This window comes from Solea solea, chromosome 14, assembly GCF_958295425.1.
Source record: "Solea solea chromosome 14, fSolSol10.1, whole genome shotgun sequence".
Taxonomy (NCBI): Eukaryota; Metazoa; Chordata; class Actinopteri; order Pleuronectiformes; family Soleidae; genus Solea; species Solea solea.
The window spans coordinates 650301-677692 of record NC_081147.1 but is presented as its reverse complement, the minus strand read 5'-3'; the positions used below and the strand labels follow the sequence as shown (position 1 = coordinate 677692).

At 43.8% G+C, this 27392-nt stretch overlaps 3 protein-coding genes across 6 annotated transcripts; 2 read left to right on the top strand and 1 right to left on the bottom strand.

Moving 5' to 3' along the window:
* Window positions 1-15403: 15403 nt before the first annotated feature.
* tmem216 (transmembrane protein 216) lies at window positions 15404-18274 on the bottom strand. Of its 3 annotated transcripts, XM_058649423.1 has the most exons (7): window positions 18000-18274; window positions 17706-17735; window positions 17555-17568; window positions 16290-16383; window positions 16076-16168; window positions 15621-15822; window positions 15404-15536 (listed from the first exon to the last, which is right to left on the bottom strand). In XM_058649423.1, the coding sequence occupies exons 4-7, from the start codon at window positions 16303-16305 to the stop codon at window positions 15521-15523; spliced, it is 327 nt and encodes a 108-aa protein (XP_058505406.1). In that variant the 5' UTR covers window positions 16306-16383; window positions 17555-17568; window positions 17706-17735; window positions 18000-18274; the 3' UTR covers window positions 15404-15520. The 3 variants fall into 3 exon arrangements, with proteins under 3 accessions (XP_058505406.1, XP_058505403.1, XP_058505404.1); XM_058649420.1 differs by lacking the exon at window positions 17706-17735; XM_058649421.1 differs by lacking the exons at window positions 17706-17735; window positions 18000-18274 and having other exon boundaries at window positions 16290-17080; window positions 17555-17676.
* Window positions 18275-18347: 73 nt separating this feature from the next.
* On the top strand, window positions 18348-21633 carry tmed9 (transmembrane p24 trafficking protein 9). The gene is made up of 5 exons (XM_058649418.1): window positions 18348-18544; window positions 19659-19759; window positions 19968-20093; window positions 20269-20415; window positions 20508-21633. The coding sequence occupies exons 1-5, from the start codon at window positions 18415-18417 to the stop codon at window positions 20655-20657; spliced, it is 654 nt and encodes a 217-aa protein (XP_058505401.1). The 5' UTR covers window positions 18348-18414; the 3' UTR covers window positions 20658-21633.
* A 1045-nt stretch (window positions 21634-22678) lies between these two features.
* On the top strand, window positions 22679-27038 carry b4galt7 (xylosylprotein beta 1,4-galactosyltransferase, polypeptide 7 (galactosyltransferase I)). Of its 2 annotated transcripts, none has more exons than XM_058649415.1 (6): window positions 22679-23372; window positions 24278-24610; window positions 24702-24927; window positions 25506-25589; window positions 25681-25785; window positions 26357-27038. In XM_058649415.1, exons 1-6 carry the CDS (start codon window positions 23320-23322, stop codon window positions 26504-26506), a joined length of 951 nt encoding a protein of 316 aa, XP_058505398.1. In that variant the 5' UTR covers window positions 22679-23319; the 3' UTR covers window positions 26507-27038. The 2 variants fall into 2 exon arrangements, with proteins under 2 accessions (XP_058505398.1, XP_058505397.1); XM_058649414.1 differs by having other exon boundaries at window positions 22683-23372; window positions 26351-27038.
* The last annotated feature ends 354 nt before the right edge of the window (window positions 27039-27392 follow it).

Sequence of the window (27392 nt, the reverse complement as noted above, 5' to 3'; positions counted from 1 at the left end):
GACGATGACGATGATGATGATGATGATGATGATGATGATGGTGTCGGTGACAGATCACATCAGTGAACTCTGCTGAGCTTTATTATGTTACAGCGGCGGCAGGAAGTCGCACGTGTGTCTGTTTGTTTTAAACAGGAAGTCGATCACAGACGTTATTAAAGACGTCAAACACATAAAACTGTGATTCATGAGGAAGAGGAGGAGGAGGAGGAGGAGTGATGGAGAGACAGATTCAAGGTGTGAGGAGAGGAGAGAAGAGAGGGCAGGATAGGTGGGAGGAAAGATGATTGAATAGGGAACAAGGAAGGAAGGAAAAAGAGAAAACAATGAGGTGGATAATGAATAAAAGACGGATGAAAGAAGGAAGAACGATGGAATAATAGAATATAGAGACAGACGGAGGAAAAATGAAGGAAAAGAGGAAAGAACTAAAAACATAAAAGAAAAGAAAAATAGAATAAAAGATTTCATTAAAATCTGAACTCCTTTTTTTATTAAATTAATTTAAAATGAATTATTTTGTAAATTATTTGTATAAAATATGAAAAAAAAACAAAAAAGCATCCAAAAAATTATTTTTGAATCTGATCTTCTGTTTAGTTAAATGTTCTATTTATATTCTATAAAAACACTCTGTCTGTGTGTGAGTGAATGGATGAACGGGTGAATGGCTAAACTGTAGTGTACAGCAGCTGTGAGTCATCTATAATTATTATTATTATCATATTTACATCATGATGTCATTGTTTACATGAAAACATGAAAAATAACAGAAAACAAATCACGTTCATGATGAAACCGAGTGAAAGAGTGAAACTGAGCTCAGAGGCAGAAACTTGCGGCCGACCGCGAGGCTTCCCACAATGCAACAGTTTGATGTTTGCGAGCGGAAAAAAGAAATGAACGTGAATCAAGTTTTTCATGTTTGACTAAACATTACTGTAACGCTGTTAATGTTAAGTTGGATTTACGCGTTACGTAATGCGTAATATAACTGCACAAAATGTTCATTACTCTGTTGCAGTTCTAATGTAACTTGTTACTTTTAACGCGTCTGAGCGTTTGGAACACATAAGACTTTGTCCCGACAAATTAACTTTTATATTAAGTTAGATTTACGCGTTACGTAATGCGTAAATCGAACTTAACATAAAAGTACTGTCACACATTACAGTACTTTTATTCTGTTAGTTTTACTCATTACATAACGTGTCGTATAACTTTTTAACTACAGAAAATGTACATTACAGTACCACGTGGCAATACATTGTTACTTTTCTGCGTTACGTAAAGTGTTTGAAACACATCGTATCACTTTTATCACTTCAGAAACATTAACGTTACAGTACTTTTATGTTAAGTTAGATTTACACGTTACGTAATGCGTAAATCTAACGTAACACTAACATAACGTAACATAAAAGTACTTTTATGTTACGTTATGTTATAAAAGTACTGTAACGCGTGACAGTACTTTTATGTTAAGTTAGATTTACGCGTTACGTAATGCGTAAATCTAACGTAACACTAACATAACTTAACATAAAAGTACTTTTATGTTACGTTATGTTATAAAAGTACTGTAACGCGTGACAGTACTTTTATGTTAAGTTAGATTTACGCGTTACGTAATGCGTAAATCGAACTTAACATAAAAGTACTGTCACGCGTTACAGTACTTTTATTCTGTTAGTTTTACATAATGTGTCGTATTTGTCACTACACAAAATGTACATTACAGTACCACGTGACAATACATTGTTACTTTTCTGTGTTACGTAAAGTGTTTGAAACACATCGTATCCCTTTTATCACTTCAGAAACATTAGCGTTACAGTAACATGTCGCCGTACTTTTGTTACGTTACTTTTGCGCGTCACACAACACGTTACAGAACTTCATCACTGCAAATAATGCGTATTACTGCACTAGGTTGCAGTATTTGTATCACTTGTGTTACTTGTAACTCTGGTTGTATGAGTAACGTGAGTGTAACGCAGTATTTGACGTAACGCGTTACCTGAACACAGACCTCGGTGTGTTTCCTGTTTCCTGACAGACATAATCTCATAGATTATCAGAGCAGATTATTGTCAGCTGTAAAGGACGGTGGTGGCAGAGGAGGTAGACGGACCTTGACTGTGATCAGAGTCTTTGTCCTGCTCACATGAAAGACGAGCTGAGTGAACGTGGAAACATGGATTTAAATCTTTTTATCTAAAGACTCATTTCAGCGTTTCTTTGATGGTCACAGATCCACTGAGGGCGCGTTATTATGCTCATTCATGTGTTCACGTGAAGGTTCAAGTGGTTTGAAGTGAAAGATTCTGTGACGTCACTCTCCCACACCAAAGTCCACAGAGGACCCTCTCTGTCTCTGTCTCGATGTTGTCTCTCACCTGTGAAGACGTCGTGGTCCAAAGTGAGAACAGTGGTTTTTAATTCTCTGCTCCGCCTCCTTCTCGTCTGCCACCCTGAGACTCAGCTTTAATGAGTTCTTCTTCGTCCTCTTCCTCGTCGTCCTCACCGTCAGGCCGGGCGCCGTGGTCGCTGTGAGGATGTCTGTTATGACAGTGGGTCCACAGTTTGAGCCACTGAGGCCACAGACTGGAGCGCGGCGTGCTCACACATCGTCGGCGTTAATTAAACTTTCATGTGAAGAGTCAGCGGGGAGTCGCTGTTTCTCAGCCAAACGCTCGTCCAGATGCTTCTGTGATCGCGAGCCTCGACGGACGCTTCCTTCTCTACAAATCAACTCCTGACTAATTGTTGGTTATTACACAAAGAAACTTTACGCCACGTTTGGAAACTCTGGGAAAGCGTTTTGACTGCTGATGCTTCCATGACTCAGCACTTTTCTGTTTTTACAGCTTCTTCTGTCCAGGTCATCTGCCTCCATCTTGTGTCCTCTCTGTGACGCCAACTGTCCTCATGTCCTCCAATTTTGTTTTGGGGTGATTGTATTTGAAACAAGATGTCCTCACTTTGACGGGATGTCCTCACTTTGTAAGGTGTCCTCACTTTGAAAGGTGTCCTCACTTTGACGGATGTCCTCACTTTAAAGGTGTCCTCAGTTTGACGGGACGTCCTCACTTTGTAAGGTGTCCTCACTTTGACGGGATGTCCTCACTTTGAAAGGTGTCCTCACTTTGACAGGATGTCCTCACTTTGACGGGATGTCCTCACTTTAAAGGTGTCCTCACTTTGACGGGATGTCCTCACTTTAAAGGTGTCCTCACTTTGACGGGATGTCCTCACTTTGACGGGATCTCTTCACTTTGACGGCTGTCCTCACTTTGACGGGATGTCCTCACTTTGACGGGATGTCCTCACTTTAAAGGTGTCCTCACTTTGACGGGATGTCCTCACTTTGACGGGATGTCCTCACTTTGACAGTATGTCCTCACTTTGACAGTATGTCCTCACTTTGACGGGATGTCTTCACCTGTCCATCAGACAGTGTCCACACTCTACTGTCAAATAAAGGTTCTGTTCTCAGTGGACACAGAAGCCTGAACCAGGACTTAACTGATCTGTACCATGACGGACACACAGTGTTAGTAAGTCACCTGAGGACAGGGGGACAGGTGGACAGGGGGACAGGAGGACAGGTGTGTGAATAACAGACGTTTCTTTCATTCATAGAAATAAAAGTGTTCATTCTTCACGTTGAAGTTGACGTTTCTCTGAAATAAAAACACATGAACGTTGAGATTTTCTTGATGAGGGCGTTAGATTCGAGCTACAGTCGCGATCCGAGCGCCGGCAGCCGAGTGGAGACAAACGTCCATGAGCCTCAGCAGCAGCAGCAGCAGCAGCAGCAGCAGTAAATCACACACACACACACACAGAGTGTAACGTATGAGTGAGGTTTGAAAAACAACTCCAAACTGTCACATGACCACATCAGTGAAAGACAAATGAAAACAAACGACGAGGTAAATAAGCTGAAAATATGAAAAATCCTCCGCTCGTAGATCTTCACAGGGAGAGACGCTGCTCAGGTGTGACAGGGTGAGGATGACAACACGTGACAGATGAGCCCACACAGCGAGGAAGAGGAGGAGGTGAGGAGAGGCGATAAGGAAAGGCTGCGAAGGAGGAAGAGATGCAGAAATACAAAATAACTGGAACATGTATGATGTGGCACAAAATGGCCGACTTCGTTAAGCAAGACCCTCGTTTTAAAGTTATAAACAAACGATTAATGTCATTAATGTTTGAAACTTTAAATGTTAATATCTTAGCTCCTCCTCCTCCTCCTGCTCCTCAGCAGACTCTGTGTTAATATTGTTGCCTGTGACTCGTCCTCCATCATCTCTGTCCTCACTGTGGAGGAAACAGTGGCCCCTCACGCCCGGGGCCCCGCGCTGCATCCTCTATTATTTATGAATCTGATTAATAATCTGCTGCTGCAGGAGGAGCTGGAGTCCACAGAAGATCCCAGAAGAACAGCAGCATCATCATCATCTTCATCATCTTCATCATCTTCATCATCTTCATCCATACACTTAAGAAAACAACAGTGAGGTGAAATCACTCCACTGCAAACAAAGTAATAAAATACTCCATGTTCCAGAGTTTAGGTTTAACCCTGAAGTTAAAAATCCATGTTCCAGAGTTTAGGTTTAACCCTGAAGTTAAAAATCCATGTTCCAGAGTTTAGGTTTAATCCTGAAGTTAAAAATCCATGTTCCAGAGTTTAGGTTTAACCCTGAAGTTAAAAATCCATGTTCCAGAGTTTAGATTTAATCCTGAAGTTAAAAATCCATGTTCCAGAGTTTAGATTTAATCCTGAAGTTAAAAGTCCATGTTCCAGAGTTTAGGTTTAATCCTGAAGTTAAAAATCCATGTTCCAGAGTTTAGATTTAATCCTGAAGTTAAAAGTCCATGTTCCAGAGTTTAGATTTAACCCTGAAGTTAAAAATCCATGTTCCAGAGTTTAGGTTTAACCCTGAAGTTAAAAATCCATGTTCCAGAGTTTAGGTTTAATCCTGAAGTTAAAAATCCATGTTCCAGAGTTTAGGTTTAACCCTGAAGTTAAAAATCCATGTTCCAGAGTTTAGGTTTAATCCTGAAGTTAAAAATCCATGTTCCAGAGTTTAGGTTTAACCCTGAAGTTAAAAATCCATGTTCCAGAGTTTAGGTTTAATCCTGAAGTTAAAAATCCATGTTCCAGAGTTTAGGTTTAACCCTGAAGTTAAAAATCCATGTTCCAGAGTTTAGATTTAATCCTGAAGTTAAAAATCCATGTTCCAGAGTTTGGGTTTAATCCTGAAGTTAAAAATCCATGTTCCAGAGTTTAGGTTTAATCCTGAAGTTAAAAATCCATGTTCCAGAGTTTAGGTTTAACCCTGAAGTTAAAAATCCATGTTCCAGAGTTTAGGTTTAATCCTGAAGTTAAAAATCCATGTTCCAGAGTTTAGGTTTAATCCTGAAGTTAAAAATCCATGTTCCAGAGTTTAGGTTTAACCCTGAAGTTAAAAATCCATGTTCCAGAGTTTAGATTTAATCCTGAAGTTAAAAATCCATGTTCCAGAGTTTGGGTTTAATCCTGAAGTTAAAAATCCATGTTCCAGAGTTTAGGTTTAATCCTGAAGTTAAAAATCCATGTTCCAGAGTTTAGGTTTAACCCTGAAGTTAAAAATCCATGTTCCAGAGTTTAGGTTTAATCCTGAAGTTAAAAATCCATGTTCCAGAGTTTAGGTTTAATCCTGAAGTTAAAAATCCATGTTCCAGAGTTTAGGTTTAATCCTGAAGTTAAAAGTCCATGTTCCAGAGTTTAGATTTAACCGTGTCATTATTCATATGAACAGTTTGTTCAAAATGAACTTTATTTAAAAACACTCGTGTCATTCCTTTCCTCCTTACCTTTCCTTCTTGTCAATTCTAAACCACTTCATGTGTTCACTCATTTAGTTCCTTCCTTCCTTTCCTTAACATCCTCCTTTCCTTCCATCTGACCCTTTGACTCATTTGTCTCCTTTCCTTCCTTGCATCCTTTACTCTCTTCCTTACTTTCCTTTCCTGTCTCCTTCCCTGGCTAAAACAAGTGTCCTCTCACCAGGAGAGGTTCCTCTGAAGGTTCCTCAGGCTGACAGAAGTGTCCTTTAGGAGTCTGAGGATGAACTCATGACAGCAGACGTCCGTCTGCCCTGCAGCTCCGCCCCCTTTGTGTCAAACTTCCTGTCTGGTGTTTGTTTTTGTGTCATTTCTTGTGTAAACAGATGAAGGTGAATTGTTGAACGTTGATGTAAAAGCACTGGTTTTCTCTATGGGCTTTGGTGTGGGAGAGTGAGTGGTTTCCTCACAGTGAGATGAAGACGTCGTAGACTTTGACCTGGCGTAGATCTTTGGGAGGCGTGTCCTCGTGTCGTCCCTGTGTGAGGAAGAAGCAGGGTTCTGTATTTCATGTGCGATAAATGGAACGTGTTTGAGGAGAATGTGTTTTCTTATTTCCTCGGGGATGTGGAGTATTTTGGAGGAGAACGTGGTTCCTCTGTCTCCTCTGACATGTTAATTGAAGCCTTTTCCTGCCTCTGTTCTCGTCTCTCTCTGGGGAGCTGCGTCCTCTCTGTGATTTGCCGTGGGAGTTTAACAGCGGCTGTGATCACACACACACACACACACACACACACACACTCTGCAGTTAAAGACTTGGTGTCAGGTGCTCACAGATAATCTGCAGTCGAGGATGAAGTGATGATCTCCTCCTTCCTTTCCTACCTCCTCCTCCTCCTTCACTTCGTCCCCTTCCTTCACCTCAGACATTTTTCATCCTGTAAATGTTCTGACTTTATCTTTTGTAGTGGACTCAGTTCTGACTCTGAGATAACGACGTGAACACGGTCTGAAGACATCGTGGTTTCAAACACACCACACCAAACCTCACAGAGAAAACCAGTGATTTTAGCTGCGCAGACACAGGAGCTGCTGCTCCTCTGCTGCCTCGTGTGGTCACTTTGTGTCACTGAGGTTAAACTGAACGAAGAATTTCAAAAGCCGAAATATAAAAATAAGACTTTTCAACTTATTGATGGAGGCGGAAGTGGATCAACAACTCCTGTGTGTGTGTGATTTGCTGTGGATGTAAAATCCATGGTTTTCTCTATGAGGTTTGGTGTGGGAGAGAATCACTCAGCTCAAATCAACCGAAGCAAGTGTTAGCTTCTTCAGAGTTCGCAAATATTAGCATTAATGTGAAGAATCTAAAACAAGCTTCAACAGTAGCGTCTTCAAATCAATGCTAACAGTAGCTCCATGTTTAACCTCAGTGAGTGTTCGTGTCTTAAAAAGCAATGCTAACAGTAGCAACAAATTCAACCATACACAGTATTAGCTTTTACAAAGTGAGGCTCAACATAGCAACATATTTAACCACGATAAGTGTTAGCTTCTTCAAATTGATGCTAACAGCGGCATGACATTTAACCATAAGGGGTGTTAGCTTCGTTAAAGCTACTGCTAACAGTAGTGTAGTAGTGCTGGTCACTGCTAAAAGCTCATAGACAGAGATCAGGTAGGTGTTTTGTTGTTTTGTAAGCGATCAACAACATTTGTAACATTTCACCGGATTTCAAAATAAAAGTGTTTGTTTGTATATTTAACAATAAATATTTCACAAAACAAAAAAAAAACAACTGTAATCTGTAAATAAAACAAACAGAAAAAACTGTATATTTAATGAGGGACCACGTGATGTTGACTGGGGAACCACATGTGGTCCTCGAGCCTCGAGTTTGACACCTCGGATTTAATGTTGATTTGATGTAAAAAAAATTCCAAACCTTGTCCGATTTAGCAAACGCCACCCGACCTTTGACCTTTCACAGACTGGTGAATAAGGAGGGGGAGGCGGCTTCACTCTGTCTCCTCCTCCTCTGTCCTCTGTCCTCGGGGACGATCTGTCCGTCCGTCTGAGGACGTGACATTTTCTGTCACCAAAACAAAAACCTGCGTCTCTTTCATGTGGAAAAATCGTCTTTTTTTAACCTTTACGTTTCATCTCTAATCAAATGTGTGTGTGTGTGTGTGTGTGTGTGAACACCTGTGAACGTGTGAATGTGTGGATTAATCTAATCTGTCAGAATTAAATGAGATGGTCACACATCAGGATAATAATGGCTCCTGCAGATTGTGAGCGAAAATCTTCATCAATTATTCAACTGTGATTTTTATTATTCATGTGCAGGGGCGAGATGGGGGGGGGGTCGGAGGGGCGGGGGCGTGCTGCTGCTGCTTTAAAGGACCAGTCCGCAGGTTTCTCTTTAACTCTGGACGCACAGGAAGTTCATGTGTTTGTGATTCGGTGCCACTAGAGGGCGTCGCACTCAAAGTGATGCTAACATTAGCGACACGTTGACCCATAGCAATGTTAGCGTCAACAATAATGAGCTCATGAATGTTAAAATAACTTTATTTTAGGTTTCAAGTTTGACAATGTTTAAGTTTAGTTTATATATTATTTATTATTTTTTACAGTGTAAACATGTTTGTAACTCGTTAATAAACATCAGAACTAATGTTTATTAACGATCATTTAAACGTTTTCTCTTCTTTCTCACACTTCATGACAGTTTCTCTCTCACACACACACACACACACACAGTGCAGTCATGGGGCTCTACTGCCACCTTGTGGCAGCAGACGAGACAAACCTGCAGATTTCACTGTGAGGTCAAAGAAAAAGTCAAAGAATCAATTTAAAATAAACAATAACATCACATTTTATTGATTTTATTCCTAAACATTTCTTTTAAAAATGAGGTTTAAAATCTGTAAATCTGCACCGTGTGAATGTGTGAATGAATGAATGAATGACAAGAACAGCACTAAATGAACACGTTCACTGTGTGACGTTAAAATCAATGATTTCTCTATGAGGTGTGTGTGTGTGTGTGTGAGTGAGTGAGTGAGATGAAGACATGAACATGATCTTGTTCTTTAGCAGTTTTTTTTTAAACATTCTTCTTATTTCTTCTTCTTCTTCTCGGCTGAAACAAACAAACAAACATAAATCACTATCTCATCTAAACGTCAGTGAAGCTCATAAACCTCTAATTTGATCTTTATTCATCACAGACACTAAATCATCATCTGTCTGTCTGTGGAAGCCCCGCCCCCTGCGCCTGATTGGCTGCTTCTCCTCCAAACCTCGTTAAACAGAAGTGAAAAAAAAAATGATAATAACAAATGAGTCGTTGAGAAATCATACTTTATAGTTCTTTATTTCTTATGATAATAATAATAATAATAATAATAATAATAATAATAATACGTTTATTATGATTAAAAAACCCTCAAATTAATGGAGAAAACTTATTATTACAGTTCTTTATTCAGTGATTTTATTATTGAGACTTTTATATTTACATTAAAATGTTCATACATTTTAACAAGAACTGTTGTTTTTCTGTTTACTGAATAATTTTGTCTTTTTTGTTAAATTTATGATAAATAAATATTATTATTGTAGGATGAAACTTTATTGTTCAACATCAGAAAAATCACAGATTAGGATTATCTGAAGGAATTAAAATAAAGTGATAATTGTATTTAATAATTTTTAATTTCATTTATGAATCGATTTGGCCAAATAAAGAATATTCTGATGTTTATTACTATTATTTCCTCATAATTTATTGATTTATTTGTTTATTTACCGTATGATGAGTTTTATTTGTGTAAAATAATTCAATATTTTGAGTAAAAAACAGGTTTAATGATGAAAAATAAAACCACTGACTAATAAAAGCTGCTGCACGTGGACTTTTAGTGACATCTGCTGGTCGACTCACAGAACTACAACAGGAGTCAACGTCAGTGTTTATAGAATGGAAACAGTTTTTAATGTTTTTTTAGTGTGAAAACGTTTAAATTTGAACTTTTCTAACAAGAAAGTTGATTTTTTTCTCCAAATTTCAATGTTTTTGGTGCAAAATAAACAACTTTGAGGTAAATTATGTTGAAAATGACGAAACATTGTAAAATAAAGAACTAAAGAGACAAAACTACGTGAAGTGAAAACGTAAATGTGTAAATTAATGAAGTTTTTACAGAAAAGACGTCAAAATGCAGCAAAAACAGATTAAAAAAACAGATTTTCAGTGTTTTCACAAACTTTGTGTTTAATATAAACAAAGTCAAAAAGAACACGTGACACACGTGTCTTACACGTGTGTCACGTGTAAGACACGTGACACACGTGTCTTACACGTGTGTTACACGTGTAAGACACGTGTAAAACACGTGTCTCACACGTGTGTTACACGTGTGTTACAGTGCAGATGAAAGTGAGGTCACATTTTAATTTGCGCGCGGGGGAAAAGCTGCGGTGCGATTCCCTCACTAATGAAAGCGTCTCTGCTTTGAATTCACACAGAGCCACGAGCCGCAGTCGTCGTCGTCGCCGTCGTCGTGGAAACATGCAAATACGCTGATCTCTTTAATACCGGCTTCTCCCAATTGGACGACGGCGGCGTTGACAAGCAGAACAAATGCTGCGAGCGCAAACACGTGCGGGTCAGAGCGAGCGAGCGAGCCGCACTTTTCTTTATCCTCTTTTCAACGCCGCCGCTCACATGCCGTCTGTTCGCTTACTGTTAAATTAGTCGTCTCAGATTAGAGGCGGCGGCTTAACCCGACACAAAGTTTCCTCACAAAGTCCATAAAAGTGCAACTTTCTGTCAATTTAACATATGCAGAAAAACTAGAGTGTCAATGAGGGAGAACTTTCTGTCAAGTCTTCACTGAAACACAGGAGCTCACTCACACACACACTCACACACTCACTCACTCACTCACTCTCACACACAAACACACTCACTCACTCACTCACTCACTCACACACACACTCACTCACTCACTCACTTTCACACACACACTCACTCACTCACTCACTCACACACACACACTCACTCACTCTCACACACACACACTCACTCACTCACTCACTCACTCACACACACACTCACTCACTCACACACTCACTCACTCACACACACTCACTCACTCACTCACACTCACTCACTCACTCACTCACACACTCACTCACTCTCTCTCTCTCACACACACACACACACTCACTCACTCTCACACACACACACTCACTCACTCACTCACACACTCACTCACTCTCACACACACACTCACTCACTCACTCACTCTCTCACACACACTCACTCACTCACTCACTCACTCACTCACTCACACACTCACTCACTCACTCACTCACTCACTCACTCACTCACACACTCAGTCACTCACTCACTCGCTCACTCTCACACACACTCACTCACTCACTCACTCACACACTCACTCACTCTCACACACTCACTCACTCACTCACTCACTCACTCACTCTCTCACACACACACACACACTCACTCACTCACTCACTCTCACACACACTCACTCACTCACTCACTCACACACTCACTCACTCTCACACACACACACACTCACTCACTCACTCACTCTCACACACCAAAGCCCAGAGAGCAAATCAGTGATTTCAACATCACACACACACACACAGGAGCTGTTGATCCATCACTCAGTTCTAATTTGTTATTTTGTTAATTCAGCTTTTAAAATCAACCCTCAGATTAACCTCAGTGACACAAAGTGACCACACGAGGCAGCAGAGGACCAGCAGCTCCAACGTCCCTGCAGCTTAAATCACTGATTCACTGATGACGCTGAAACAAAGTCAGTTCATATAAATCTGTTGTTTAATTATTAATTAATTATTTACATGATGAAGGTCTACAGGACTACAGTGTGGACTCTGTGTGTGTTGCCGTGCAGTCGGGCGTGAGCCCGCGGTCCTGCAGCCTCCTCTGCAGCGCGGCGTTCTCGCGCTCCAGTTTACCGCAGAGCGTTTTAAACGTGCCGAGTTTCTTGGACAGCGACTCGTTCTCGTTCTCCTTCTCCGTCAGCAGATGCGTGACCTTGTTCAGCTTCGCCTGCCACTTGGTTCCGTCCTCCGAGTGCACGCTCCAGTCCGTGCCGCTGCTTTGATTATTCCCGCGGTAGTTTTTGGTCTGTGCTCTTTCCAGGTCCAGCTCCAGCCTCCGGATCCTCTTCTGCAGGTTCTCGATGGTCAGACCTTTCCCGTATTGTTCTTGCAGTTTCTGCAGAGCGCCGCTCAGCCTCTTGTTTTGCTGCTTGAGGTCGTGAACTTCCTCCTCCCTCTCCTTCACCTCCGCCTGCACACTTTGCTGCTTTCTGTGCAGACTCTGTACTCTGTGGCTCAGGGTGTCCACCTCCTGTTTGAGCGTGCTGGCCTGACCTCTGGCCGTCCTCTCAGACTTCTGCACGGCTTGTAGTTCCATCCGGAGTTCTTGTGCTTGCGCCTCCAGGTCTTTGGTGTGCTTGTCGATCAGCTGCTGGACGTTCAGCGTGTCCTGTTGCTTCGCCGCCTCCGCTTGGACTCGCTGCTCAGCGGCAGACGTCATCTCTGCCCGCATGTCCAGCAGGACCTTACTGAGACGCTTGATCTGCTTGTCTTTGTGGATCACCTGTGCTTTGAGTTTTCCGATCTCGAGGTTGCTGGCGGCACAAGCGTTGGCCTCGTTCTGAGCCTCCACCTCAGCGCGGAGGTCGTTCATCTCCTTCTCCATCTGGTCCACCTGTCTCCTGAGGTCCTCGGCCTCACCGGTCAGCGCTCTGACCTGCGAGGCGTGACTCGCCTCCATGTTGGACACTTCGTCTGCGTGTTTCTTGGCCTGTGTTTCCAGAGTCATCCTGCGCTGCTCCAGCTCACCAGACGTCAACCTCAGCTCCTCCGTTAAGGAGATGAGCGAGCACTCCTGCTCGTCCACTATCTCCTTCAGGAGCTCCAGCTGTTTGGCGTTGGGCACCTCAAAAGTGGACATGTCCATCAGCTCCTGGGCCTGTTGTTTGAAGCAGCCGAGGGAAGAGTCCATGTGTGAGGTCAGCTTCTGCTCCAGCCTCCCCAGCTCCTCGCGGTACTTCTCTCTCATGTCCTTCTGGTTCTGCTCGGCTTGTTTGTGGAGCTTCTTTATAACATTCTCCTTTTTGTCGAGTTGACCGTGGAGGTCTTTGATGGTCTGCTGAGCCAGCTTCAGAGTGCGGTGGCTCTCGGACTGGCACACGTCGAGGCGGAGGGAGTCTCGGGTGGAAGGAGTGAAGAGCTGACCTCGCAGCTCGTTGATGACTCTGTCCATGGACTTGACGTTGTCTTCTGCCTCAGACAGAGCCGCTTCTTTCTCTTCGAGCTTCTTGAAGAAACTCCTGCAGGTGGAGTGCAGTTTTTCTTTGGCGGCGCTGAGCTGGCTGAAGCTCCTCGTCGTTTCTTCGTGGGCCTGTTTCAGTTTCTGATTCAGGTCCTGGTTTCTTTCCACCAGCTGCAGTATTTGGGACTTGACTTGCTGAGCTGGGTTTGAGGTCCAGTCCCCCATCCCGCCCACTGTGATGTCACCATCACATGAGGCAGCCTGCTGTTTGGTCCCTATGGTTTGGAGGAAGTCTCTCAGCAAAGCCTCCTGATCTTGCTTCACCTTTGACAATTCGCCCACTTTGGCTTTGAACTTGGCGTCCAGAAGTCTCAGCTCCTTCTCCAGGACGACACTTGATCGTTTCTCCTCCGTCATGTCTTTGATTTGATTACTACATTGTTTGATTTCTGCCAGAGCCGCGTCCAGACTGAAGCTGCCAGATTCAAACTGTCTCAAGCGGACCAACGCCTCGTCGAGCGCCTTCTCTTTCTCCTCGACGTGGTCCTTTGTGACGTTGAGCACCTGCTCGGCGTCTGCCGCTCTGCTCTCTGCAGCTTCCAGCTTGGACTTCAGCTCCTCCATCTTCCTCTGCCGCGTGGCCAGGAGAAGTTCTTTGTCTTTCTTCAGCATCTTGATTTGGATGTCTCGCTCCTGAATGTCCTCCTGGGACCGCAGACTTTCCTCTTCCTTCTTAGAGAAGACTTGCTTCCACTCTTCCACTTTGGCGTCCACCGCTGACATGATGGCTTCGTCCTGTTCCGTCATGCCGTGGATTTTATCCGTCAACTCTTTGACCTGCAGCTGCAGACGATCCCGCTCTTTCTTGAGCTTGTGCAAACTGGCGTCACTCTGCAGCACGAAGCTCCTCAACTTGTTGTACTCGTCCGTCATCCCGTCCATGTCCTTCACGGATGTCTCCAGGCAGGACTTGTAGACGCACGCGTGGTCTTCGTCCATCTGGCATTTCAGCGCGTTGAGTCTTTTCTGCTTCTCGGCGTTCAACTTGGCGAAGAGTTCGTTCTCGGCTTTGGCGAATTCTCTCACGGCTTCGTCGAAGCACTTCCTGGAGACGGTGAGTTTCCAGTCCTCAGTCCTGGGCAGATCCTGCACCATCTTCAGGACCTGATCGTTTGGACTTTGATTCTTGAGCTTCAAGTGTTTTGTCGCGGGGAACATGACGGACATCTCGTCCACGCGGTCCTCCCCGCACTTGATCATCTACGTCTGTGGTGCTGTGCGGCAGTTGACGTCCGGGACGTGGCGTCAGTGCCTCCCTCTTCTCTGTCACGATGAACACAAGCATCAAAGTCACGCGGAATGTTGACTTTGATGCTTGTGTTCTAGAAAACACACACATTATAAACCACAATCTCACTAAAAACCGATAAATGTGAGATTCCACTGGAAATCGTATGTCGTGACTTTTTTTTAAGCGTTTCGACTAAATATGTTTTTTATTAAACTGTGAAATAAAAACACAAAGAAAAAAGGTACCCTGTGATGTCACCTCTGGGCCGATCGCATTCCAGTTGAAAAGTCGGGGGAAAAAGAATGTTGACGCGAGCGTATCTTGGCTAGCTGTTGTTAGCAAATACAGAAACGTGGTGGCCATCTTAGAATCAGGGCTGGTGAGGCTGCTCTTCTGTGCACAGTCTGCCAGAGGTCGTTTTTAAAGGACGGCTTTGAACTGTAGAGGGCAGCATTGCACCGCTCAGAGTTCAGAAGACAACGACGATACAAACACACAAAGAAGAAGAAAAAGCAACATTCTACACTGTGGCTTGGATCTGAATGACATCACATCCTGTGGCCTTTTTTTATGTTTTTACTGTTTATTTTTGAAGAAATTGTTTTTGTTATTTAATTATTAATTTAAACAATTACTAAAATATTATTTAGTTGAAACTAGAAAAATTTTCTTTTTCCCACATATTTTGACATCGCGATCGTGAAACTTAAACGACATAAATAAATAAACAGCGTCAGTTAATTATTGTGAGTGAGCATCTGTAGCTCAGTGGACGAAAGTTCACGTCCACACGTTCGTGTTTGTTTTCACCACACAGTGAAATGCAGAAGTGGGAGGGGCATTCCAGTCACATGACCTCTAAACGTTCACTTTGACCTTTCACATTTTAAAAAAAATAAACTTAAGTCGAGGCTGAATCTTTATAAAAATGTTTTATTACAACTTGTTTTTGTATTTACAAAAAAAACTTTATTTACATGAACAGAACAAACAGCAGACAGTCCCTCGTCCTCTGTGATGTCCTCTGTCTTCAGTAAACTTTAGCTCTACAGGAAACAAAGCAGAAACAGTTTAACGGGGATGTTTCCAGATACAGGAGGATGATGACCTCTGAAGCCCCGCCCCCTCACCTGGAGAAGGACGATATGGACAGGAGTCCCAGCAGCAGCTCGAAGCCGTAGAAGCAGAGCAGGACGGCGCTGAGGATGAACTCCAGTCTCAGCACGAAGGTCTGCAGCAGCAGGAAGTACACGGCCAGCGCCGCACACGGGAGGAGGACGAAGACGGACGCACACGACGCCAGGGAACGCTCGCACAGGTTCCCCTTCCAACCTGGACACGGAGACGGAGGTGATGGAGGATGATGATGATGTCATCAAATATAATTACACCAGAAATCAAACCCTGACTCGTGATTATTGATCAGAAAAACATTGTTTAAGATGCAGCTCATCAGGTCCTGCAACTGCAGACAACGTCCACCAGGTGGCACCAGAGCCGCAGACGAGCCACAGTGAGTTCAGCTCAAACACAGAGTGTCTGATCAGAAGGTTATTGATCGGTGATCGGTGATCGATGGACTCACCATAAAAGATCCTGAGTGTCTCCAGAGCGACGAAGAGGACCAGCAGAACCACGTCCAGAACCAGGTTCTGTGACGGGTACGGCAGCATGATCCCTGCACACACACACACACACACACACACACACACACAGTTCAGTTCTGTCATAATCCAGGGAATAAACAGATTATTACAGATTCAGAGAGGACGACGTCCGTCCACACGAGACACTCTCACCTTTATATATGAACATGAGAATCTCTGCCACGTAATAAGCAGCAAAGTACCAGCTGTTGAGGAAGAAGAGGAGCTGCAGAGGAGTGGACGACAGCTGAGGAGGACACAGAGTTAAGGACAGAGGACGCTCAGAGACGAGGACAGAGGACGCTCAGAGGCGAGGAAAGAAGCTGCAGAGGAGTGGACGACAGCTGAGGAGGACACAGAGTTAAGGACAGAGGACGCTCAGAGGCGAGGACAGAGGACGCTCAGAGACGAGGAAAGACGCTGCAGAGGAGTGGACGACAGCTGAGGAGGACACAGAGTTAAGGACAGAGGACGCTCGGAGACGAGGACAGCGGACGCTCAGAGACGAGGAAAGACGCTGCAGAGGAGTGGACGACAGCTGAGGAGGACACAGAGTTAAGGACAGAGGACGCTCAGAGACGAGGAAAGAAGCTGCAGAGGAGTGGACGACAGCTGAGGAGGACACAGAGTTAAGGACAGAGGACGCTCAGAGACGAGGACAGCGGACGCTCAGAGACGAGGACAGAGGACGCTCAGAGACAAGGACAGAGGACACTCAGAGACGAGGATAGAGGACGCTCAGAGACAAGGACAGAGGACGCTCAGAGGCGAGGACAGAGGACGCTCAGAGGCGAGGACAGAGGACGCTCAGAGACAAGGAAAGAAGCTGCAGAGGAGTGGACGACAGCTGAGGAGGACACAGAGTTAAGGACAGAGGACGCTCAGAGGCGAGGACAGAGGACGCTCAGAGACGAGGAAAGACGCTGCAGAGGAGTGGACGACAGCTGAGGAGGACACAGAGTTAAGGACAGAGGACGCTCAGAGACGAGGACAGAGGGCGCTCAGAGACAAGGACAGAGGACGCTCAGAGACAAGGACAGAGGACACTCAGAGACGAGGATAGAGGACGCTCAGAGACAAGGACAGAGGACGCTCAGAGACGAGGACAGAGGACGCTCAGAGACAAGGACAGAGGACGCTCAGAGACAAGGACATAGGACACTCAGAGACAAGGAAAGAAGCTGCAGAGGAGTGGATGACAGCTGAGGAGGACACAGAGTTAAGGACAGAGGACGCTCAGAGACGAGGACAGAGGGCGCTCAGAGACAAGGACAGAGGACGCTCAGAGACGAGGACAGAGGACGCTCAGAGACAAGGAAAGAAGCTGCAGAGGAGTGGATGACAGCTGAGGAGGACACAGTCTAGGACAGAGGACAGAAGACAGTTAGAGACAGAGACATCAGTTCAGTGAAGGATACGATTGCTTGGTTTCCTGCAGAGAAAAACAAAGTGTTTTAGGAACATTGATAATCGTGACAACAACAACAACAACAACAACAACAACAATACTAGAGTTTACAGTAATATTAACCGTAACATTGATAATAGTAGTAACAGTATCGTTAATACCGTGTACATGTATGAATGTGGTTCAGGTACCTGTTGAAATAATAACAATATTAATAATAATATTATTAATAATAATGAGTTACTGATTAGTTACAAAGCAGATCTAATGCTTTAGCTAACGGCTAACTGAACCTCTCACTGACGTGTGTGACGTCACGCTGTTAAACGTTAAGCGCGCGTGAACACGTCGCGTTAACGGTAACATTTTAAACCCACGCTCTTGTTCATGTAATTATTATCATTAAAGTTATTTACACATTCACTTGTTTAGCACAAAGAAGAAGCGTTTCTCACCGGGCGCCATGTTTGATTACCATGGAAACAGCTTGCCGGAAGTGCTCTTTCTTCTCTTCCTTCTTTCCTGGTGGACGAATCCGCCGCGGTGTTGACTTGCTGCCCCCTACAGGATTTCTAAACATGTCTTTTTCTTCATTTCTCTGTTGAAACGTGCGACACAAAACTGCTAAAACGTGTTCGTGTCACGATATAGAAAATGTTCAGTGTAAATATCGAGTTTGGGGACTTTACGTTGCTGAAAACGGTCATTACTTGTTAGAAACCTCAACTCCCAGCATGCCTCTGCCCCGCGCTGATTGGCCACAGTGCGACGAGGGGTTACGTGGCATTGCAGTGTGTGCGCGTGCGCAGTGTGTGAGTCCCGGTCCCGGTGCTGGTGTATGTGTGTGTGTGTGTGAGTGAGAGGCTCAGGATGAAGCAGCAGAGTGTGTTTTTGCTTCTCAGCGCGTTTTACAGCGTCGTGTCGTCGCTTTATTTCCACATCGGTGAGACGGAGAAGAAATGTTTCATCGAGGAGATTCCGGACGAGACGATGATCATCGGTGAGTGTCCGCCGGTGTCCTGCAGCTAACGCTAGCGGCGGCTAACGCGAGCTCCACCGGAGCTAACGCGAGCTAAAGCTAAAGTCGTGCTCGTGTCTTTGAGAAAGTGTCAAACAGCCGCTCACGTGCTGCTTTTAATGATATTCACCACTCAACACGCACATAAACTGTTATAGTACACGAATAACGTGACACTTTGCGTTTGGTTTGTGTATTTAGACTGAACACTGCGTTAGCATGAAGTTAGTTCCTGTTTGAAGCTAAAGCTCGAGAAATACCTGGAAACAATCTTTAAACTGCCGTAAAACTGCCGTAAAACAGTAAATACGAAGAGAAACTGTCACTGAAAACGCGAATGATTTAAAACAGAGGCGTCCAAACTTTTTTAAAGGGCTCATTTTCCTAATGTAAACATTCCCGGGGGCTAATGAAGTTACACACACATGCACTGTTTTATAACACGTTTAGTTACATTGTCACAATTATCTGTTTTTAAATGGCATTGGAATCAAATCTGAGCCTCACAGGAGAAATTCTGTAACATCTGGAGTCAGATAACATGGTAACATAAAGTAATATTGACACGTATATAATATGGACACGTGCATAACAACAACACTTATAGGTAGAAGTCAATAAAACAGGGGCTTCAAACTCAAAATGACCCGGGATTATATGTTGAAAATCCATCATATATATATATATATATATATATATATATATAAATAATAATAATAATAATATAACGGATTATACACCGTGTTTGTTATGACATAAGATGTAGTTCATAATAGACCTGAACGATTTTGACAGGAAATGCGATTGCGATATCAGAGGCAAAGGGAATTTTTTATAGAATTTTCATTCAAAAAACGTATTTAAAAGGATTAATGTGTGATATTTGTGCAGCTGTGTGAGAAACGAAGATGTTCTCTTCAGTCTGTGGAATAATAATTTGTCTAAAATGATATTCTGACACATTTTGGCTTGAACAAATATTGCGTCTCCTGCGATTTGAAAATAGCAGTGAGATGTTTGGTGATTTTGATCAAATTTCAGACAGACAGACAGTGAGACAGACAGTGAGTTACAGGGTGTTTGTGTGTCTGTGCAGGAAACTACAGGACTCAGCTGTACGACAAACAGAGGGAGGAGTATCTTCCTGCCACACAGGGACTGGGCATGTTCGTCGAAGTCAAAGATCCCGATGACAAGGTAAGAATAATTATAATAATTATCAATAATAATAATAATGTGTGTATGTTTTTATACTTTACATGTGGATATGAAGCTGCACACGGGTCGTTTCTCTCAGATAAAATGTGTGACATGATCTTAAGAAACCCTTTCATGTCTCTCTATGTGTGTTACAGTCCCTTCACTGGGTGTAATCAGATTACGTACTGTACGTTGTTTCCTGCAGGTGATTCTGTCTCGTCAGTACGGTTCAGAGGGAAGATTCACCTTCACGTCGCACACACCGGGAGAACATCAGATCTGTCTGCACTCCAACTCCTCCAAGTTCTCCCTGTTTGCTGGAGGCATGCTGGTGAGCGCACTCACACACACACACACACAGCTCTGCCCCCTAGTGGTCAACAGACAGAAGCGACGTTACTGCAGCCATTGGAGAGGATTTTATCTTGTATTTTTGTGTTTTACTGATCAAAACGCTGGTCACGTGATTCCCCCGCTGACCTGCCGGGGGCGCTGTTGTGTTGCAGAGGGTTCACCTGGACATCCAGGTGGGAGAACACGCCAACAACTACGCGGAGATCGCAGCCAAAGACAAACTGACGGAGCTGCAGCTGAGAGTGAGACAGCTGGCGGAGCAGGTGGACCAGATCCAGAAGGAGCAGAACTACCAGAGGGTCAGTAACTCCTCCCACACACACACGTCACATGACCAGGTAGTGTTTGTCCACACCGTGACGCCCCCTGCTGTCTGTGTGTTTCCTCTCAGTACCGCGAGGAGCGTTTCCGTCAGACCAGTGAAAGCACAAACCAGCGCGTCCTCTGGTGGTCCATCGTCCAGACTCTCATCCTGGTCGCCATCGGCATCTGGCAGATGAGACATCTCAAGAGCTTCTTCGAGGCCAAGAAACTGGTGTAGAGTGTGTGTGCGCGTGCGAGTGTGTGTGTGTGTGTTTAATCTCTACTGATGGATGCAGTAAAAACTCCTGAGGAGTCACGACGCAGAAAAATCCAACATCATCATCATCATCATGACCGTTGTTGTTGTTTTTCCTCATTCGTTTATCACAGCGACAGAAAAACATGTGGAGCTATTTATTACACAGCTGTCATATCACGCGTGTTTGTGAGGGACATGTTTGTTTATTTGTTTGTCTCTAACATGTTTGTTTGTGTTTAACATGTTTGTTTGTTTGTGTTTAACATGTTTGTTTGTTTGTATCGGACATATGTCTGTCCTCTTCTCGTTCCTCGCTGTAAGTTTGTTACTGGCCACTAGAGATGTCGGAAAGAAGAGTTGGGTTTTGTTAATCTGAGTCCCCGAGTCCTCAGATTATCATCAGATTATTAGAGTTTTTGGGGAGCATATTTTCAGATGTAACAAAGAATGAATAAAGATCAGTGAAGATGTTTAAAAACGTGTGTTTTTAAAGGAAATGATAAACAAGAGAACATTTTTATAACTATTAAAGCAGATGTTGGTTTGTTTTCAGTGTCACATGATTGCTCATAATCCAGTTTGGTGAAGGAGGATGTGATGTCACTGTGATTCTATTTGTTACTTTCAGTGTGAAGCTTTTCTTTTTTCGTTTGTGTCCAAACTGAATGTATGTTTTCAGTCAAATCCACTTTTTCTGCGTCCACGCTGATTTTAATGACCTTTATTTTGAAAAAACTACTTCAGCAGCAGCTTCTGCAGTAAAAAAAAAAAACCTCTATAAAGTTAATCTTTTATTTGTTTTTCCTCTGGTGGTTTTTGTGTTCAACTGTTTCTGTTTCCCGGGCTTTGACTTAAAATCAGCGGTGAAGGTTCATTTGTATTTTATTTTGAAGAGATTCTGTCAATGAAATCTGTCAGAAAAGTTGCACTTGAAATAAAGTTTTGTCACCTTTGACCCCAAATGTTTACGTCTCTTCTATTCTTTAAGAAAATAACCAAAAACCTTTGTTTCTCAAACATTGAGTCAACAGGAAGTCAGCCATTTTTTAATGAAATCAGCAAATTTCATCACATTTTTTGTCAACATTCTGAAGGAAGAACAGACTCATTTTAAAGGGCTTTGTTAGGTGTGATTTTATGAGGTATAGTCAGTGTGTTAGCCCGGCGAAAACTAGACTTAAAATCCATTTATTTTATTAGTTTACATTTACTTTAATATGTTTGACATATATATATATATATATTTATATTTTTTTTTCTTCATCCACACTAAAATATAATCATTTAGTTTTCAACATAAAAGTCTCAGTTTCTGTTTGTCTACACTAAAACAAAACCCTGCAGTTTTCAGCTTAAAATCCTCAGTTTCAGTTCATCCACACTAAAACACAATCATTTAGTTTTCAACATAAAAGTCTCAGTTTCTGTTTGGCTACACTAAAACACAACCCTGTAGTTTTCAACTTAAAAGCCTCAGTTTCTGTTCATCCACACTAAAACACAATCATTTAGTTTTCAACATAAAGTCTCAGTTTCTGTTTGTCTACACTAAAACAAAACCCTGCAGTTTTCAACTTAAAAGCCTCAGTTTGTGTTCATCCACACTAAAACACAATCATTTAGTTTTCAACATAAAAGTCTCAGTTTCTGTTTGTCTACACTAAAACAAAACCCTGCAGTTTTCAACCTAAAAGCCTCAGTTTGTGTTCATCCACACTAAAACACAATCATTTAGTTTTCAACATAAAAGTCTCAGTTTCTGTTTGTTTACACTAAAACAAAACCCTGCAGTTTTCAACTTAAAAGCCTCAGTTTGTGTTCATCCACACTAAAACACAATCATTAAGTTTTCAACATAAAAGTCTCAGTTTCTGTTTGTCTACACTAAAACAAAACCCTGCAGTTTTCAACTTCAAAGCCTTATTTTTTTTCGTGTTACCCTGTGGCCCTAATCCTCTTCCGTAGTTTAAATGCATTTCCGTTGTGTTAATGTCGCGACTGTTCCGATGCAACAGTAGTGCACTGTCCCTTTAACTGAAAAATAGGAACCTTATTTATTACAAACGCGCCTCTGTTCCCCTTCGGACTCTTCCTCGGGTTGTACCGTACTACAGTCGACTTGTGTTCGTGTTTTTTTTCTCCACTTTAGTGTAAAACGGTCGTAAATTGTTCCGGTGTCTTTATTCCGGTTCTGTTGCGTTCGTGCGGGCTCGGGTATGAACGGGCCGTCGGTGTCGGTAGATAAAACCAGGTAAAAGCCGAAGATGTCGGAGTGTGAGCCCGGAGCGTCGGTGTGTGTGAACCGCTACATGCTACGTGTACGGTAACGGTCAATGCGAGGGGGCTGCATGCTAAGCTAACACACGCCAAACCCCGTCCGAGTTTTCTGGTTTTAAACGTAATTGTATCGAGCAGATGTTCAGAGGCTGCGGAACCGAACCGCTCTGTTCGGGGAGTATTAGCCGAGATTTACGGCGGCGCTCGGCTCGATCTCTGACACCATGGAGCTGTGAGAACCAGTGGGATTAACCGCGGGGCTTCGTTTCTCATGCCCCCGCTCGACAGCAACACCTCCGCGGCTGCGTCTCTGCGCGTGTGTCGGTGTTCTGGATCTTAAAGAACCGAAGTGAAACCAGTCAAGATGATGTATTCATCGAGAAGAAAACCCGTGCTCTACTTCAAAGAGGAGCGGAGGTGAGTTTATTATGTTTATGCTCATTTAAAATAAATAAAACTAAAAAAAGCAAAAACATTAACCAAATCATATGATGTGTTTTGGCTTTTTAAAGAAATGAAACTTCTAAAGTTCCTCATGGGAAACAGAAGGAGTGAGTAGAGTAGTGTCTCCACTCGGAGGTTCCTCAACTGTGTTCCTAACAATCCAATATTATTCAACTGTTGCATAAAAACAAGATGTTCATGGTGAATTTCTATTAACACGATAATCCTGAATGTGGATAATCCTCAATATTCCCGACAACATACAGTCACAGTCATTTATTCTGAAGTGCCACAAGGGGACGAGTCAATCCAGGAGGACTTTTTTCTGGATGTAATCATAGGACAGTTGAGCCCCTCGTTATCAACACTGAAGGAAAACAACAACTCCCATCATCCAACACTGCATCACCATGACAACATGAGCCGCTAATGAGTCTCTGACACAGTTTGGGAACCTCAGTTTGACCATCACTAACCTGAATGCTGATTGGTTGCGAGTAGAGACGAGGACCGGTTCACTTCCTGCTTGACTGGGATGGTTTTCAGTGTGACTGACAGCATGGCTGAAAGCACAGTTTACCCACTGAGAGGAGACAGGAAACAGGAAGTTTGTCAACCACTCACTCTCCCACACCAAACACGCTGTTGATCCACTGCTGCCTCCATCACTAAGTTCAAACGTCTGATGCTCAGGTTTAGATCAGTGACTCAAAGTGACCACAGGAGGCAGCAGAGGACCAGCAGCTAAAATCCCTGGGTTTCTCTATGAGGTTTGGTGTGAGAGAGTGAGTGGTTGACAAACTCCAGTAGTGTCTCTGTGTGTCACGCTTGTTCTCAGCAGCAGGGGGCGCTCTCAGCAGTTGTGTGTGTGTTTTCAGGTTCCTGTCTGGTAAATGTACCGTCTACAAGCTCTTTGGACTCTGCATGGTTCTGGTGCTGGTCTCGCTGCTGTGGCTGCAGCTCAGCTGTTCCGGGGACATGAACGAGGACAGACGTCTGTCCCAGCAGCAGCAGGCTCCGCCCTGTCCCGCTGACGCTCAGGCGTCCTCGGTGGACGACCTCTCCTGGGGTCCTCACAAACTGGCGCTCATCATCCCGTTCAGAGAGCGCTTCGAGGAGCTGCTGGTGTTTGTTCCCTTCATGCACACGTTCCTCAACAAGAAGAAGATCCGCCACAAGATCATCGTCATCAACCAGGTGGACCACTACAGGTGAGAGCAGGAAGCACACACGTCCCGCGGTAGCCCTGCAGCTTTTCAAAGTAAAAGTCCCAGAAACTCCCAGCGGTTCCCTCTGTTCCAGGTTCAACCGCGCGTCCCTGATCAACGTGGGTTACCAGGAGAGCGGCAACGACACCGACTACCTGGCGATGCACGACGTGGACCTGCTGCCGCTCAACGACGCCCTGGATTACGGTTTCCCCGAGGACGGGCCGTTCCACGTGGCCTCGCCCGAGCTGCACCCGCTCTACCACTACAAGACCTACGTGGGAGGGATCCTGCTGCTCACCAAGAGGCACTACCACATGGTACTGACACTGAGGCGCGCTTCACTCGGAACTTTAGCTCATTAATAACCCTTAAACCACCTTTGTTTTCTTCCTCTGGACCTCACCTTCACTGTGCTTACAACTTGTACCAGTAGAGGGCGCTCCAGGCCCAAACATGAGCCACTCATGTCATCATTAACACTTTTGTCTCGTTTGTTTCACAGTTTACACACATTTGTTTCATGTATCCATGGCAACAAGTATCGATAATTAACACATGACTCAATGAATCCTCAAATATTGTGATCATCAGTTAAAGTTTGTGATTTTTCAGCTTCTTAAATGTGAATATGTTCTGATTTCTTTGCTCCATAAAAACAAATTATGATATTATTATTGTTATTTTATTATATTTAGTATTATAATATTTAAAAAACCATAAATAAACAGCAGGGAGTTGTTTTTAAACGCAGCTTCTACTGTTAAAACATGATGTAGTGATGTGTAGTCTCCACCAGATGGAGCTGTTTGATGACATATGTGCGGCTCACAGCAGATTTGATCGTTGTGATGATAGAATTGTCCCACACGTGTGTTGTTGTTGTTGTGTTTTACAGTGTAATGGGATGTCAAACAGGTTCTGGGGCTGGGGCCGAGAAGACGACGAGTTCTACAGACGACTGAGGAAAGCCGAGCTGCAGGTGATGATGCACCTCCGTCACTGTCGGTCGCTGTCAGTCGCTGTCGGTCGCTGTGTCAGGTGACACTGTGTGTCTGTGTTTTCCTCTGCAGCTGTTCAGGCCGAGTGGAATCACCACGGGATATAAAACCTTCCTGCACATCCACGACCCGGCCTGGAGGAAACGAGACCAGAAGAGAGTCGCCGCCCAGAAACAGGTACAGACCGTTAACAGACTTTAAACTTAAAATCTTATAGGAGCGATCTGTAAATGAACGTATGAATATGAACCATGTGAAGGTGTGAGAGGAGGTGACGATGAGACGCGTGATTGAACTTTCAGACACGCTCGTGTTTTAAATCAAAGGCGAGGAGAGGAACGGGTTTTCTTAAAGGGACAGTACACGAGGAAACACACACTTAAAGGTCATCAGAGGCGGCCATTTTGGATCAAAACCTGGAAGAGACACCTGTGTGATGTTAAAATCACTGATTTTCTCTATGGGCTTTGGTGTGTGAGAGTGAGTGGTTTACAGAAGACGTGAGCATGTTCTTAAAACATCGTAGACTTATTTAAATGTATGTTTTATTCACCAAGTCTTCCGTTAAAGGGATAAAATGTGTTGTTTTCTCACTGGCAGCCATTTTGTGTCAGTGCTCGCTGTGACGCTCGAGGAGAAAACTGATGTTTTTAAAACGTCTGATGCTTCAAAACACATTCAAAATCCAGATTTACACCCCGCCCCCAACCCCGCCCCTGCCCCTCCTCCTCCTCCCCCGCAGGAGCAGTTTAAAGTGGACCCAGAGGGGGGGCTGACCAACCTGCGGTACCAGGTGGAGTCCAGACAGGAAGTGAGCATCAGCGGCGCTCCATGCACCGTCATCAACACCAAACTGGAGTGTGAGCAGGACCGGACGCCCTGGTGTCTGCTGGGTTAGACCGGATTATGTCTGGATTATGTTTGTGGAGCCAACCAAACGGCACACGGGTTACACCGTGAACTGTGACGGTGGATTAAAACCTTCAGATTATGAATAATCTGTGAGAACTGTTACGTCAGAGTCTGTTACAGTGGAGACAGAAACACTTTGGTACTGTGAACGCAAACTTAACCTTTTATTATTATTATTATTATTATTATTATTATTATTAGTGTTTTATTTTAATCTGGGATTGTGCAAATGGAGCAGAGATTATGAGACGAAACACTGAAACATCGCGGTTTTCTTTTTACTAAACTTTGGTTATTTGTGATGATTTTAAAACCAAGAGAAAACTTTTTTTTCCTTTTTTATTTTCTCTTTTATGTTGAATTTGCCAAAGAAAGAGGATTATTATTAATCTGATGAAGGCTGGTCAGATTATTCATTCTGGTCCGACACAGTTGTTTTAGATTATTGTAGTTCTCTGCTGTCGTCATGTGCTGCTCACACTCGACTGTATTTATGACATAAATGTGACAACAACGCCGCCTTCTCTCTGTGTTTACATGAACCTGATGACGCGGTGACACTGGTGAGACTGATGACAGGGTGAGACTGTGGGTGAAACTGCAGGTGACAGGATGAGACTGGGTGAGACTGGAGATGAGAGGGTGAGACTGTGGAGATGAGAGGGTGAGACTGTGGAGGTGAGAGGGTGAGACTGTGGGTGAAACTGTGCAGGTGACAGGGTGAGACTGGGCGAAACTGGTGAGACTGCAGGTGACATGGTGAGATGAGATTGATGAGACTGGGTGAGACTGGAGATGAGAGGGTGAGACTGGAGAGACTGTGGAGGTGAGAGGGTGAGACTGATGACACGGTGAGACTGCAGGTGACAGGG